Here is a 17162-nt window from a genome sequence, read left to right as displayed (position 1 = left end):
GGTGCGGTTTTGGGTGTGAGTTTGTACCCGTGGGTACGGGTACAGGTTTGATTCTCAACCCAACGAGTTTTTCTCGTGGGTATGAAAATGTTGTACCCGTGCCCGCAAACCCGCGTGTGTGTCTGTGTAGACTATAGAGCACATGCATCTCAATTTACTGTCACCCCGAAAGTTTTGAGCGAGCGGAGCCAATCACATGATATAAAAGAAGACTACACGCACCAGGGAACTCGTAGAACTTTTGGCTAAGATCGGTACATGTTTTTATTAGTTTAATAAATATTTATTATTATGTGCTATCAGTTTAATAAATATTTATTATATGACTGTGCCCGTGGGTGCCATAAACCCGCGGGTAGCGGGTTTGGGTAACATACGCTACCCGTCGCGGGTAGCGGGTGCGGGTACGGATTTAACATTAATCTCGTGGGTACGGGTTTGTAATCTCTGTACCCGCGGGTTTTAAACGCGTTGCCATCCCTACTCTCGGGGCTTCTCTTTTTTCTCAGTTCAGGCGTCGTTCGTCTCCTCGCCTTTCGAGCAACCGCGACGGCCGCCTCTTCGCGAGGCGCGCAGTCCTTTAACGCGACATATTTCTATTTAGTGTGGGTTAGACGAGTATTTGTCCATCATCCCGTGCGAGTTTTGTTTTTTAATCCCATCTTCAAATGAGGTCCGTCGAGGGGTTGTCCGTTGGCTTGTCATGGTCGGAGTAGTGGCCCCTCCCTCCTTGGCCTCTAAGGAGAGCCGTAGAGGCTGAGGTGGAGCTGCTCCGGTCTCAATTTGTCAGGTTCTATGGTCGCGCGATGGGTAAGATGCCTTCCTCTTGCTTCCCTGAACCTTTGGCGCGCGTCCTGGCCCTGATCGTTCTCTTCTTTCTTCTACTAGCCTTTAAGGCCGAGCTCTGGGACTGGGAGCTACGGCACCATCTAGTCCAGGTTCTGGATTTTTTTGGGACACGTGGCTCTTCCATGGTGGAGCATGTTGATAACGTCTCGCGACGTGTTTGGAGCGCTGTTGGTCTTGGTGCTCGTTGAGGTGTCACCGCGACGTTGCTCGTCAGGGAACTCAGGACATGCATGTAGTAATCTTGAGGAGGTCGTTTGTCCTCCCTCGGCCATACCGGACGAAGGCCTGATGGAGGTGCTGGAGCGTCATGACGATGCGGCGAGTCGTGTCGTTCGTAGGACATCCGTGGATGAAGTCGTTCGCGACACTCCTGATCCTGGATTGTAAACGCACACTGTTGTGATTTTTTTTTTTTGAAATAAAAGGAAAGTTGGCTTACCGTTTTCTGCTCTTTGGTGGGTGATGTCCGTTCATGTTGGAATCTACCTCTTGAGCCTTTTCTCGCGCGAGTTCAACTATGGAATTTGCCCGAGGATTATAGTTTGCACCTTCTTGATGTCTCAGCCTCCATGCTTAAGACCATGGATCTTCGGTTCCTCGCCGGGGTGCGATAACAGGTTTAGTTGCTTCGCAACTTCCCATTGGTGGCATTTCCCGAAACGTCATCGGTCTACCTGGAGAGTTCGCTAGCTGCAGCTCAAGGGCCCATCCATGGGCGGTTTTAACTCTGCTGCTAATATTATGTTGGGGTCGGCATGACGAGAATAACTGTGCATTTGTAATCCTACGATTCGCTTTTGTTCAGAACTTTGTGGCGCAATTAGGCAATGACATGTATGGGTTCCGGCCCCCTGACTCTGGCTTTCTAAGACCTCTATGAGTTAAGGGGTGCTATTCGTTCATCTTTTGTCCGTCCACCTTACCCGTGCGGGGCAAGCCCCCGAGCCACTCCTCGATGCAGAGGACCGTCTAGGGGGCATGCCTCGTCTTTTTTTTTTGTCTTACTCTCCCCCGCGCATCCCCTTTGCGGGTATGAGGGGAGGTGAGTCGTACCACGCTTTTCTTGATGGGCTAACAATGGCGCTCGGTGAGTCACAAGCGGGTAATCCGAGTGAGGCCCTCCTTTAGCAGGATCCAAGTGCGGGGTCCGTTGGGGACTGTCCTCATACACCTATGTACCGACTCATATAGTTGTCGATCCCATTCGACCGAGACCGATGGTGAAAGGGAATTAGGCTTACACCTAGTCCCTAATTAATTTTGGTGGTTGAATTGCCCAACACAAATAATTGGACTAACTAGTTTGCCCAAGTGCATACACTCAGCCAATAAAAAGACCAAGTTTTGGATTCAACAAAGGAGCAAAGTGGCAACCGAAGGCCCTCTGGTCTGGGAGCACCGGACTGTCCGGTGCACCACCGGACAGTGTCCGGTGCACCAGAGGACTCCAACTCGAACTTGCCACCTTCGGGAATTTCCAGAGGCACTCGCGCTATAATTCACCGGACTGTCCGGTGTACACCGGACAGTGTCCGGTGCGCCAAGGGAGGTCGGCCTCAGGAACTCGCCAGCTTCGGGAAACTCCAAAGGCTAGCCCGCTATAATTCACCGGACTGTCCGGTGCAACTCCGGAGCAACGGCTATCTCCGCGCCAACGGCTCTCTGCAGCGCATTAAATGCGCGCTCTGCGCGCGCAGATGTCAGGCGCGCCCTCTCCGGCACACCGGACAAGGAACAGTGCATGTCCGGTGTGCACCGGACACCCAGGCGGGGCCACAAGTCAGAAGCTCCAACGGTCAGAATCCAACGGCAGTGATGACGTGGCAGGGGGCACCGGACTGTCCGGTGTGCACCGGACTGTCCGGTGTGCCATCGAACAGACAGCCTTCCAACGGCCACTTTTGGTGGTTGGGGCTATAAATACCCCAACCACCCCACCATTCATTGCATCCAAGTTTTCCACTTCTCAACCACTACAAGAGCTCTAGCATTCAATTCTAGACACACCAAAAGAGATCAAATCCTCTCCAATTCCACAAAAGGCTTTAGTGATTAGAGAGAGAGATTTGCCGTGTCATTTTTGAGCTCTTGCGCTTGGATTGCCTCTTTTCTTTCTCACTTGTTCTTGAGATCAAAACTCCATTGTAATCAAGGCAAGAGGCACCAATTGTGTGGTGGCCCTTGCGGGGAAGTTTTGTTCCCGGCTTTGATTTGAGAAGAGAAGCTCACTCGGTCCGAGGGACCGTTTGAGAGAGGGAAGGGTTGAAAGAGACCCGACCTTTGTGGCCTCCTCAACGGGGAGTAGGTTTGCGAGAACCGAACCTCGGTAAAACAAATCCGCGTGTCTCACTTACTTATTCGCTTGCGATTTGTTTTGCGCCCTCTCTCGCGGACTCGATTTTATTTCTAACGCTAACCCGGCTTGTAGTTGTGCTTATATTTGTAAATTTCAGTTTCGCCCTATTCACCCCCCCTCTAGGCGACTATCAATTGGTATCAGAGCCCGGTGCTTCATTAGAGCCTAACCGCTCGAAGTGATGTCGGGAGATCACGCCAAGAAGGAGATGGAGACCGGCGAAAAGCCCACTACAAGCCACGGGAGCACTTCATCGGAAGAGTCCCGCACCAAAAGGAGGGAGAAGAAGAAGAGCTCCTCCAACAAAGGGAAGGAGAAGAAATCTTCTTCTCACCACAAAGAGAAGAAGGAAAGATCTTCCTCCCACAAGCCGCACCGGAGTGGGGACAAGCAAAAGAGGATGAGGAAAGTGGTCTACTACGAGACCGACACTTCATCAACATCTACCTCCGACTCCGATGCGCCCTCCGTAACTTCTAAACGCCAAGAGCGTAAGAAGTTTAGTAAGATCCCCCTACACTATCCTCGCATTTCTAAACATGCACCTTTACTTTCCGTCCCATTAGGCAAACCACCAACTTTTGATGGTGAAGATTATGCTAGGTGGAGTGATTTAATGCGATTTCATCTAACCTCACTCCACAAAAGTATATGGGATGTTGTTGAGTTTGGTGCACAGGTACCGTCCGTAGGGGATAAGGATTACGATGAGGATGAGGTGGCCCAAATCGAGCACTTCAACTCTCAAGCAACAACGATACTCCTTGCCTCTTTAAGTAGAGAGGAGTATAACAAAGTACAAGGGTTGAAGAGTGCCAAGGAGGTTTGGGATGTGCTCAAAACCGCACACGAGGGAGACGAGCTCACAAAGATCACCAAGCGGGAGACGATCGAGGGGGAGCTCGGTCGGTTCCGGCTTGGCAAAGGGGAAGAGCCACAACACATGTACAACCGGCTCAAGACCTTGGTGAACCAAGTGCGCAACCTCGGGAGCATAAAGTGGGATGACCACGAAGTGGTTAAGGTTATTCTAAGATCTCTTATTTTCCTTAACCCTACTCAAGTTCAATTAATTCGTGGTAATCGTAGATATACTAAAATGACCCCCGAGGAAGTAATCGGGCATTTTGTAAGTTTTGAGTGCATGATCGAAGGCTCGAGGAAGATCAACGAGCTTGATGATCCCTCCACATCCGAAGCTCAACCCGTCGCATTCAAGGCGACGGAGGACAAGAAGGAGGAGTCTACACCAAGTTGACAACCAATAGACGCCTCCAAGCTCGACAATGAGGAAATGGCGCTCGTCATCAAGAGCTTCCGCCAAATCCTCAAGCAAAGGAGAGGGAAAGACTACAAGTCCCGCTCCAAGAAGGTTTGCTACAAGTGTGGTAAGCCCGGTCATTTTATTGCTAAATGTCCCATATCTAGTGACAGTGACCGAGGCGACGACAAGAAGGGAAGAAGAAAGGAGAAGAAGAGGTACTACAAGAAGAAGGGTGGCGATGCCCATGTTTGTCGCGAGTGGGACTCCGACGAAAGCTCAAGCGACTCCTCCGACGACGAGGACGCCGCCAACATCGCCGTCACCAAGGGACTTCTCTTCCCCAACGTCGGCCACAAGTGCCTCATGGCAAAGGACGGCAAAAGGAAGAAGGTAAAATCAAGATCCTCCACTAAATATGAAACCTCTAGTGATGAAAATGCTAGTGATGAGGAGGATAACTTGCGTACTCTTTTTGCCAACCTTAACATAGCTCAAAAGGAAAAATTGAATGAATTAGTTAGTGCTATTCATGAAAAGGATGACCTTTTGGATTCCCAAGAGGACCTCCTTATCAAGGAAAATAAGAAGCATGTTAAGGTTCAAAATGCTTATGCCCTAGAAATAGAAAAATGTGAAAAATTATCTAGTGAGCTAAGCACTTGCCGTGAGATGATTGACAACCTTAGGAATGAAAATGCTAGTTTAAATGCTAAGGTTGATTCACATGTTTGCATTGTTTCAACTTCCAATCCTAGAGATAATAATGATGATTTGCTTGCTAGGATTGAAGAATTGAACATATCTCTTGTTAACCTTAGAGTAGAAAATGAAAATTTAATTGCTAAGGCTAAAGATTTTGATGTTTGCAAAGTTGCAATTTCCGATCTTAGAGATAAAAATGATATTCTTCATGCTAAGATTGTTGAACTTAATTATTGCAAACCCTCTACATCTATTGTTGAACATGTATCTATTTGTACTAGATGTAGAGATGTTGATATTAATGCTATTCATGATCATATGGCTTTAATTAAACAACAAAATGATCATATAGCAAAACTAGATGCTAAAATTGCCGAGCACAACTTAGAAAATGAGAAATTTAAATTTGCTCGTAGCATGCTTTATAATGGGAGACGCCCGGACATCAAGGATGGCATTGGCTTCCAAAAGGGAGACAATGTCAAAATTAATGCCCCTCCTAAAAGATTGTCCAACTTTGTTAAGGGCAAGGCTCCCATGCCTCAGGATAACGAGGGTTACATTTTGTACCCTGCCGGTTATCCTGAGAGCAAAATTAGGAGAATTCATTCTAGGAAGTCTCACTCTGGCCCTAATCATGCTTTTATGTATAAGGGTGAGACATCTAGCTCTAGGCAACCAACCCATGCTAAGTTGCCTAGAAAGAAAACTCCTAATGCATCAAATGATCATAACATTTCATTCAAAACTTTTGATGCATCTTATGTTTTGACTAACAAATCCGGCAAGGTAGTTGCCAAGTATGTTGGGGGCAAGCACAAGGGCTCCAAGACTTGTGTTTGGGTACCCAAAGTTCTTGTGTCTAATGCCAAAGGACCCAAAACCATTTGGGTACCTAAAATCAAGAACTAAACTTGTTTTGTAGGTTTATGCATCCAGGGGCTCAAGTTGGATACTCGACAGCGGGTGCACAAACCACATGACAGGGGAGAAGAAGATGTTCTCCTCATATGAGAAAAACCAAGATCCCCAAAGAGCGATCACATTCGGGGATGGAAATCAAGGTTTGGTCAAAGGTTTGGGTAAAATTGCTATATCTCCTGACCATTCTATTTCCAATGTTTTTCTTGTTGATTCTTTAGATTACAACTTGCTTTCTGTTTCTCAATTATATCAAATGGGCTACAACTGTCTATTCACTGATATAGGTGTCACTGTCTTTAGAAGAAGTGATGATTCAATAGCATTTAAGGGAGTGTTAGAGGGTCAGCTATACTTGGTAGATTTTGATAGAGCTGAACTCGACACTTGCTTAATTGCTAAGACTAACATGGGTTGGCTCTGGCACCGCCAACTAGCCCATGTTGGAATGAAGAATCTTCATAAGCTTCTAAAGGGAGAGCACATTTTAGGACTAACCAATGTTCATTTTGAGAAAGACAGGATTTGTAGCGCATGCCAAGCAGGAAAGCAAGTTGGCTCTCATCATCCACATAAGAACATAATGACGACCGACATGCCACTAGAGCTCCTGCACATGGATCTATTCGGCCCGATCGCTTACATAAGCATCGGCGGGAGTAAGTACTGTCTTGTTATTGTGGATGATTATTCTCGCTTCACTTGGGTATTCTTTTTACAGGAAAAATCTCAAACCCAAGAGACCTTAAAGGGATTCTTGAGACGGGCTCAAAATGAGTTCGGCTTAAGGATCAAGAAGATAAGAAGCGACAACGGGACGGAGTTCAAGAACTCTCAAATTGAAGGCTTTCTTGAGGAGGAGGGCATCAAGCATGAGTTCTCCTCTCCCTACACACCTCAACAAAATGGTGTAGTGGAGAGGAAGAATAGAACTCTTTTGGACATGGCGAGAACCATGCTTGATGAATACAAGACTTCGGATCGGTTTTGGGCGGAGGCGGTCAACACCGCTTGCTACGCCATCAACCGGTTATATCTTCACCGAATCCTCAAGAAGACATCATATGAACTCCTAACCGGTAAAAAGCCCAACATTTCATATTTTAGAGTCTTTGGTAGCAAATGCTTTATTCTTGTTAAGAGAGGCAGAAAATCTAAATTTGCTCCTAAGACTGTAGAAGGTTTTTTACTTGGTTATGACTCAAACACAAGGGCATATAGGGTCTTTAACAAGTCCACTGGGCTAGTTGAAGTCTCATGTGACGTTGTGTTTGATGAGACTAATGGCTCTCAAGTAGAGCAAGTTGATCTTGATGAGATAGGTGAAGAAGAGGCTCCATGCATCGCGCTAAGGAACATGTCCATTGGGGATGTGTGTCCTAAGGAATCCAAAGAGCCTTCAAATGTACAAGATCAACCTTCCTCCTCCACGCTAGCATCTCCACCAACTCAAAATGAGGATGAAGCTCAAGTTGATGAAGTAGAAGATCAAGCAAATGAGCCACCTCAAGATGACGGCAATGATCAAGGTGGAGATGCAAATGATCAAGACAAGGAGGATGAAGAGCAAAGGCCGCCACACCCAAGAGTCCACCAAGCAATCCAACGAGATCACCCCGTCGACACCATCCTCGGCGACATTCATAAGGGGGTAACCACCAGATCTCGTGTTGCTCATTTTTGTGAACATTACTCTTTTGTTTCCTCTATTGAGCCACACAGGGTAGAGGAAGCACTTCAAGATTCGGATTGGGTGGTGGCGATGCAAGAGGAGCTCAACAACTTCACGAGGAATGAGGTATGGCATTTAGTTCCACGTCCTAATCAAAATGTTGTAGGAACCAAATGGGTCTTCCGCAACAAGCAAGACGAGCATGGTGTGGTGACAAGGAACAAAGCTTGACTTGTGGCCAAGGGATACTCCCAAGTCGAAGGTTTGGATTTCGGTGAAACCTATGCACCCGTAGCTAGGCTTGAGTCAATTCGTATATTATTAGCCTATGCTACTTACCATGGCTTTAAGCTTTATCAAATGGACGTGAAAAGTGCCTTCCTCAATGGACCTATCAAGGAAGAGGTCTATGTTGAGCAACCTCCCGGCTTTGAAGACAGTGAGTATCCTAACCATGTCTATAAGCTCTCTAAGGCGCTTTATGGGCTCAAGCAAGCCCCAAGAGCATGGTATGAATGCCTTAGAGATTTTCTTATTGCAAATGGATTCAAAGTCGGAAAGGCCGATCCTACACTCTTTACTAAAACTCTTGAAAATGACTTGTTTGTATGCCAAATTTATGTTGATGATATTATATTTGGGTCTACTAACGAGTCTACATGTGAAGAATTTAGTAGGATTATGACACAGAAATTCGAGATGTCTATGATGGGGGAGTTGAAGTATTTCTTAGGATTCCAAGTAAAGCAACTCCAAGAGGGCACCTTCCTAAGCCAAACGAAGTACACTCAAGATATTCTTAGCAAGTTTGGAATGAAAGATGCCAAACCCATCAAGACGCCCATGGGAACAAATGGGCATCTCGACCTCGACACGGGAGGTAAGTCCGTGGATTAAAAGGTATACCGGTCGATGATAGGCTCTTTACTTTACTTATGTGCATCTCGACCGGATATTATGCTTTCCGTATGCATGTGTGTAAGATTCCAAGCCGACCCTAAGGAAGCTCACCTTACGGCCGTAAAACGAATCTTGAGATATTTGGCTTATACTCCTAAGTTTGGGCTTTGGTATCCTAGGGGATCCACATTTGATTTGATTGGTTATTCGGATGCCGATTGGGCGGGGTGCAAAATCAATAGGAAGAGCACATCGGGGACTTGCCAGTTCTTGGGAAGATCCTTGGCGTCTTGGGCTTCAAAGAAGCAAAATTCGGTCGCTCTTTCCACCGCCGAAGCCGAGTACATTGCCGCAGGCCATTGTTGCGCGCAATTGCTTTGGATGAGGCAAACCCTGCGGGACTACGGTTACAAATTGACCAAAGTTCCCTTGCTATGTGATAATGAGAGTGCAATCAAAATGGCCGACAATCCCGTCGAGCATAGCCGCACTAAACACATAGCCATTCGGTATCATTTTCTTAGGGATCACCAACAAAAGGGAGATATCGAGATTTCTTACATTAACACTAAAGATCAATTAGCCGATATCTTTACCAAGCCTCTTGATGAACAATCTTTTAACAAACTTAGGCATGAGCTCAATATTCTTGATTCGCGCAATTTCTTTTGTTAGATTGCACACATAGCTCATTTATATATCTTTGATCGTATTCCCTTCCTATGCTGTGACTAATGTGTTTTCAAGACTATTTCAAACCAAGTCATAGGTATATTGAAAGGAAATTGGAGTCTTCGGCGAAGACAAAAAGGCTTCCACTCCGTAACTCAACCTTCGCCGTCGCTACATACCACTCTCCATCCTTGGGGAAGAATGAGCATCAAGGACTTCGTCTTTGGTATACTCTTAACTCATTCATTTATGACCAAAGGTGAAGAAAGCACTTGGAGGGCTCTAATGATTCTGTTTTTGGCGATTCATGCCAAAGGGGGAGAAAGTAAGAGCCCAAAGCAAAAGGACCGCACCACCACCAATTTCAAAAACTTAAGTGTGAATATTTTTCAATTGATATCCTATTGTGTTCAAAAGGGGGAGAAAGTAGTATTTCAAAATGACATATCAAAAACCCTCTTGAACACTAAGAGGAGGATTTTATTTAGGGGGAGTTTTGTTCGTCAAAGGAAAAGCATTTGAAACAGGGGGAGAAAATTTCAAATCTTGAAAATGCTTCTCAAAATCTTATTCACCACCTTTGACTATTTGCAAAAGAACTTAGAAAAGATTTACAAAAGATTTTGCAAAAACAAAACATGTGGTGCAAACGTGGTCCAAAATGTTATAAGTAAGAAACAATCCATGCATATCTTGTAAGTATCAATATTGGCTCGATTACAAGCAACCTTTGCACTTACATTATGCAAACTAGTTCAATTATGCACTTCTATATTTGCTTTGGTTTGTGTTGGCATCAATCACCAAAAAGGGGGAGATTGAAAGGGAATTAGGCTTACACCTAGTCCCTAATTAATTTTGGTGGTTGAATTGCCCAACACAAATAATTGGACTAACTAGTTTGCCCAAGTGCATACACTCAGCCAATAAAAAGACCAAGTTTTGGATTCAACAAAGGAGCAAAGTGGCAACCGAAGGCCCTCTGGTCTGGGAGCACCGGACTGTCCGGTGCACCACCGGACAGTGTCCGGTGCACCAGAGGACTCCAACTCGAACTTGCCACCTTCGGGAATTTCTAGAGGCACTCGCGCTATAATTCACCGGACTGTCCGGTGTACACCGGACAGTGTCCGGTGCGCCAAGGGAGGTCGGCCTCAGGAACTCGCCAGCTTCGGGAAACTCCAAAGGCTAGCCCGCTATAATTCACCGGACTGTCCGGTGTGCACCGGACTGTCCGGTGCAACTCCGGAGCAACGGCTATCTCCGCGCCAACGGCTCTCTGCAGCGCATTAAATGCGCGCTCTGCGCGCGCAGATGTCAGGCGCGCCCTCTCCGGCACACCGGACAAGGAACAGTGCATGTCCGGTGTGCACCGGACACCCAGGCGGGGCCACAAGTCAGAAGCTCCAACGGTCATAATCCAACGGCAGTGATGACGTGGCAGGGGGCACCGGACTGTCCGGTGTGCACCGGACTGTCCGGTGTGCCATCGAACAGACAGCCTTCCAACGGCCACTTTTGGTGGTTGGGGCTATAAATACCCCAACCACCCCACCATTCATTGCATCCAAGTTTTCCACTTCTCAACCACTACAAGAGCTCTAGCATTCAATTCTAGACACACCAAAAGAGATCAAATCCTCTCCAATTCCACAAAAGGCTTTAGTGATTAGAGAGAGAGATTTGCCGTGTCATTTTTGAGCTCTTGCGCTTGGATTGCCTCTTTTCTTTCTCACTTGTTCTTGAGATCAAAACTCCATTGTAATCAAGGCAAGAGGCACCAATTGTGTGGTGGCCCTTGCGGGGAAGTTTTGTTCCCGGCTTTGATTTGAGAAGAGAAGCTCACTCGGTCCGAGGGACCGTTTGAGAGAGGGAAGGGTTGAAAGAGACCCGACCTTTGTGGCCTCCTCAACGGGGAGTAGGTTTGCGAGAACCGAACCTCGGTAAAACAAATCCGCGTGTCTCACTTACTTATTCGCTTGCGATTTGTTTTGCGCCCTCTCTCGCGGACTCGATTTTATTTCTAACGCTAACCCGGCTTGTAGTTGTGCTTATATTTGTAAATTTCAGTTTCGCCCTATTCACCCCCCCTCTAGGCGACTATCAGATGGCTCATTGTCTCTCTTTGTGATAAACCATGAGTTAGACACTCCTAAGACTCGAACACGAGCAGGTGACGCCCTTAACGCTTAGCGCATCAGGGCACTAGCCGCTAGTGTGCCTGTCTTTGGCTGCCCCTTACTCAATTATTCGCTAGAGCGGCCGCGAGCCCTTCATGGATCGACCTTCGAACTCTAGAATTCACAATTGTTTTGCCATGAGTTTTTCGCTCTTCGACCCCTGCGAAAGGTATTTCGAACGAGTTTGGGTCCTTATCGGAAAGCAGTCCCTAGCCGTTTTGGGACGGGTTCGGGCTCTTACCGGAAAGTGTCCCTTGTCGTTCGCCTAGTTCCTTAAGCTGAGGCATTATTCGAAGGGTGGCCTGGTTGATTCTGGCTCCCCACAAATTTTTCTGGAATTCTGCATCAATCGAACAGACGGCAAAGAGGAAAGTGGTATTAGTGTCGCCTTGCTCGGTCATAAACATTTACTAGAAGGACAAAGATTTGTTTAGTGAGAGAGGAAATCATTAATTTTGCACTGCTCTGTCTATTACTCCCCCTGGCACCCGAGCTCTCAATTGAGGTCAAGGGCAGGTAGGTTTGGGGAACCTCGGAGCTTTGCTATGGGTAGAACCATCATAGTTGCTCGATGTTCCATGTGTTGGCGAGCATTCTCCCCTTCTCGTCCGTCAACTTGTAGGTGTCCGACCGAAGTACGTATCTGATCATGAAAGGTCCCTCCGACGACGCAGACAGTTTGTGTCGATCTTTGTTGATCTAGACCCGTCGTAAGATCAAGTCTGCTATTTGCAAGGTTCTTCTTCGGACGTGACGGTTGTGACACCTTCGTAGCGTCTGCTGGTACCTCGCCGACCGCAAAAGTGCCACATCACGGGCTTCGTCGAGTTGGTCCAGCGTGTCCTCTTAGCTTGGCATTAAACTTATTGCTCTTGAACTATGTGTAACTATTTGTGATACTTTGTTGCTGGCCGGCTGTTTGCTTAGCCAAGTGAGGCAAGTGAGACACTAAACTTGCTATTTGTGGTACTTTGTTGTTTGCTACTGCTATATGCTATTAAACTTGCTACTGAGTACTGACATTAAACTTGTTGCTATATGTTGTTTGCTACTGCTATTAAATTTGAGTTGGGTAGTTCCACGATTGGTTGGCTGCTCCTACTGCTATATGCATGTGCCAAGTTGGCCATTTGGCTGGCTGTGCCCTGAGTTGGCCGGCTGCTGCTAACCGGCTATGCATATATGATGGGTATTTTAAATCTCGTTTTTCAGTTAAATCGAAAACCGAACTGAATTGTTCGGTTAACCGGTAGACTGATTCTCTTTTCTAGAGAGAATTTCGGTTTGCATTATTCAAAAACTGAACTATAAAAAACCAAAAAAAATGAACCGAAATATGTCAGTTAACCGAATGCACCCGTATATGTTTGAAAGGCTAGGGCTCCCAATATTATATATACATCGCAAGACACATCATAGAACATGATATGTTTATTACATAAGCATCACAAAATATATTTAAAACATCATAGCGTTGTACACGAACATTATAGAACATCATATGTCTAGGGAGAGGTGGGAGGATTGTTTTGAAAACAAATATTTTTAAAAATGGTCCCCCCCCACTTTCATGCTTGTATCTTGGTTGCACGGATTGTACCAATAGATTTGGATGCACTTGATTTGTTCCCAACGCAATTGGACTTCAAATAAACAATTTATTTTGGACTCAATTGTTTTTTGTTACTACGATCAGGCCTCTAGCTAGGATTGAGACCAACAACAGCTCAAAAACAATGGACATCTATTTCTATATCTATAGAGTCAAAATTTCATTACAGTGTGTTTAGTATGGCTCCAGAATAAAACTCTAAAGGAGAGTTAGTCAGAGCTAGCCAAAAACCTTAACTTCAGAGTTGTAAACTCTGTGTATTGAGAGTTGTATTACAAAATTTTGAAGTACCTTTTGTCTCTCTAAAATCATTAAAAAACAACCTAGTCACCGTGTTTAAAGGTATTTACCGGCCACTACTGTCACTATGGTTATAAGAAAACAATCTATACTCCGAAATAGTGCTGCTCAACCTAGTGTGTTAAAGGAGAGTTGCTCTAGAGTAATGTGGAGTCATGCCAAACACCTCTTTAGTCCGATCTCTTTAACTAACTCCATAAATATGAAAATATTTCGGTTAGTCCATTTAAAAGTAAAACCCTCCCTCTACTTTCCGTTGTCTCCCTCCCCATTGGACTCTAGATGATTTTGTCCCTCGATGGGACATATGATCCATTAAGTTTTATGTGATACTATTACTATATGGCATAAGCTATTTTTAATAAAATACATTAATTACTATTGAACAGAAAAACATTAATTAACATTTCGTTCGGTACTTCATTTTATTTTCGTTTGATTAGGCAACTTTAGGCCTAGCTTACAACGGTGAAGATAACAAAGACCAAGCTGAAGCAACTGATTTGTACAAGTAAATTATAAGCTAAGAAAGGGAATGACAATATGATTTTAGAAAGTAGAAGTCCAATGTACTTCCTCCGTTATTTTTTATTTGTCACGATTTAGTTCAAAAATAATTAGCGGACAACAAATATTCAAGAATGAAGATATTATATTAGATCTATTCTTGTTGTAAGTGATAGAAAATCTAAGACCATATACTTCAAGTTATAAGACACTATGGCTGATTCAGGCTAAACATGACTCTGTTTGTGAAAATCACTCTTTTCTTTTAGTTTAATCCGGTGGGATGCATAAGAAAACGACAAAGGGAGAGTTTTAATTCCAAGCTAATTTTAGGTTACGAGCTTAATTTTATAAAGTTTGGAACAGTGTTCTGAATATGTGTAAAATAATACTGCTGCCTAAGAGTGATGCAGAAATTTTGTTAAAAAACAAGTTTAATGTCATGTTTATTTGATCTGAGCTTGTTATGGTTTTTTCTCGAGTTGCAATGCACCGTATATTATTAGTACAAATCAAACTCGCGGAAGCGCCCGCCCGACCTAGTGGGCTCCGCCGGCCGCCAAACCTCTCGCTCTCCACTGACTCCGCCGCTCCGCCCGGTCCAAAACCCCACCGCTGCCTCTCCGCCGGCTCCTCACTGTGTTCCTCGCCGATCGCCGTGCCGCCGGGCGATGGGGAGGTTATCGGGAAGCGGGTCCAGGAAGCCGCCTCCCTTCCTCTCGCCCTCCTCATCATTCTCCTCCTCGTCGTACTCCAAGCGCTCCCGCACTGTTCGGCGCCTCCCGTCGCTGCCCAGGCCGCCTCTCGCGCCGCCGGCGCCGCACCCCGCCGGGAGGACGAGGAGGAGGAAGGCACCCGCCCGGCTGTGGATGAGGATGGATCGGTGGGGCAGGTGCGAGGTGTTCATGACTAACGGGGCCTTCGTCGCGGAACGCTCCGGGGTGCACGCGCGCGACCTGCGCATCGTTGGGCCCCTTCTCTCTCGCTGCCCCGGCATCCTCGGTGAGCTGTGAATTGCTAGCTAGTGAAATCCTCACTCTAGCATATCGTCGAGTGAATCATATCTGCTATTGGTGAGATTAGGCTTTGCTCGTTTCGCAGCTCGAGAGAAGGCCATGGTAATCGATCTAGAGTTCATAAGAGCTATTGTAACTGCGGACGAAGTCCTGCTGCTGGAACCTCTTGCTCAGGAGGTTATCCCTTTCATCGATAAATTGAGGCGGCATTTTCCATTGAAGAGCCTGGAGGTTGATGTTGGGGCCACACAAGTGGGTAATGTGAATGGCAAGCATGCTAAAACTGCTGCAGAGTGTGAGCTCCCCCTCCCCTTTGAGTTTCAGGTGTTGGAGCTCGCCCTAGAAGCTGTATGCTTGTCATTTCATTCAAGCCTATCTGATCTGAATAGGCACACCATCTTTGTGATGGATGAGTTGACTAAGAATGTGAGCACCAGGAACCTTGAACGTGTTCGAAGTCTGAAAAGAAATCTAACCTCCCTGCTCGCTGGTGTGCAAAAGGTATCGTTAGATATACATATTGCTCACTTTATGTTTCTTAAACCTTAACTCTTATACTCAATTTAATGCTTATTGTTGCAAATGAATGGCCGAGCAGTATTTTTTTTGCTTGACTATCACTGTGCATGTAGCTAAGAACTATCTGGTGTTCTAAATTTCTGAAGAATAAATAAAAACCGCAGGATGGGTACCTGTTGCAATGATGTTGATTACCAAGACACGTAATGAGTGCTCCATAAATAACTTTTCTGTTGATAGTGCTAATAAGGATATTTACTTTAGACATGAAAACTGATATTTGTAGAATTTTCTGAGAAGATGCTTTAAGACTGCTATACCATACTAGGTTGCATATAAATATATTAGTAGCTCTAGGAACTGCATTTGTAGACTGTGTTGATGTTATAAACAATTAAACATCATTGGTTCATGGCTGAAGGAATTACATAGGCTATGGTTGCATCTTTGAAGCACAGAAAATAAAAACAACATATTGTCTATCCTTATATGTCATATTAGGCTTTCTCATACACCACAATGCCTTCCAATCTGTTTTATAACTCTAAAACTTTGGTTATAATTTGTATGATGCCTGAAGCCACCCCCCTTTTCATAATATGTGATATCATTGTTTGAAAAAAAATCAGGTCAGAGATGAAGTAGAGCATCTTTTGGATCATAATGAGAATATGGCACAACTGCACCTATCCAGGAAGCAAATAAAATGTCCGCAGGATGAAATTCTACTGGCTTCTGCTGCTTTAAATAGCAATCTTCCTTCAAAAACAAAGCTGGGTACACCAAATTCTGTTGTTAACCAAGCCATGGGCATTGCTATGACTGCGCCACTGGCCGACAATGTAGGAGACCTAGAGATATTACTTGAATCTTATTTCATGCAGCTGGATGGAATTCGCAACAGAATTATGATGGTTTGTTATTCTCTCCCAAACCTGCTGCATACACCATACTCTCCTCTGGCATTCTTTGATACTGCAAATATGACAGTTCCTATCCTCATGAAGATAAACTATTTTCTGGCATATTTAACAGGTCCGAGGATATATTGTTGACACAGAAGACTACATCAACATACAACTTGACAACCAACGCAATGAACTCATTCAGTTCCATCTTGTACTGATCATTGTATCATTTGGCATAGCTATGAACACATTGATAGCTGGAGCGTTTGCCATGAACATGCCTCACAATGGGGAGATGAAGAAGTTTGTAGGCCCGTTTTGGCCATTTGTTGGGGCCACATCATCTTTCTGCTTGTTGGTCAGCGTTGTTTTACTGGGATATGCAAGGGGGAACAGGCTACTTGGCAGTTGAAGGCGGCGTTAGATAAATCTATGCAAGATCATCTTCACATTGCCTCCTGACTTGGCGGAAACTAACGTGGCATAATATGGGTGAAGGCAAGTGCCTGGTCCATCTGTATATTGATGCTTTCCAATCATACCCTTTTGGAGTTTGCATCGGGCATTGCATGCCATATATGTATACCGACACTGTCTACTACTATTATAACAATGAGAGACGCGACAAAAAATTCCTGTCATTAGCACACCAGAACTCAATTGTCTGATTCTTCAGAATGGTGACATAGAAACAAGTGATTGATAACAGCATGTTACTTTCTGCGTTTAAGATCACAACATTTTCTTGCTCTTTCCTCTTCTTTTTGTGTGATCTGTTCTTCGT

At 45.2% G+C, this 17162-nt stretch overlaps 1 protein-coding gene and 1 long non-coding RNA gene across 3 annotated transcripts; both read left to right on the top strand.

The window, feature by feature from the left end:
• The first annotated feature begins 723 nt into the window (after positions 1–723).
• On the top strand, positions 724–1283 carry LOC109943586 (uncharacterized). The gene is made up of 2 exons (XR_002266626.1): positions 724–810; positions 889–1283. It is a non-coding gene; the product is annotated as an uncharacterized lncRNA (long non-coding RNA).
• Positions 1284–14467: 13184 nt separating this feature from the next.
• Positions 14468–17084, top strand: LOC103631689 (putative magnesium transporter MRS2-H). 2 transcript variants are annotated; one of them, XM_008652605.4, is made up of 4 exons: positions 14468–14937; positions 15037–15452; positions 16100–16384; positions 16506–17025. In XM_008652605.4, exons 1-4 carry the CDS (start codon positions 14607–14609, stop codon positions 16788–16790), a joined length of 1317 nt encoding a protein of 438 aa, XP_008650827.1. In that variant the 5' UTR covers positions 14468–14606; the 3' UTR covers positions 16791–17025. The 2 variants fall into 2 exon arrangements, with proteins under 2 accessions (XP_008650827.1, XP_008650823.1); XM_008652601.3 differs by having other exon boundaries at positions 14476–14937; positions 15019–15452; positions 16506–17084.
• Positions 17085–17162: the final 78 nt, after the last annotated feature.

The sequence above is a fragment of the Zea mays genome, chromosome 1, assembly GCF_902167145.1.
Source record: "Zea mays cultivar B73 chromosome 1, Zm-B73-REFERENCE-NAM-5.0, whole genome shotgun sequence".
Classification (NCBI taxonomy): domain Eukaryota; kingdom Viridiplantae; phylum Streptophyta; class Magnoliopsida; order Poales; family Poaceae; genus Zea; species Zea mays.
The sequence above is the reverse complement of the archived record's forward strand: the minus strand, read 5'-3'. Positions and strand labels throughout refer to the sequence as shown.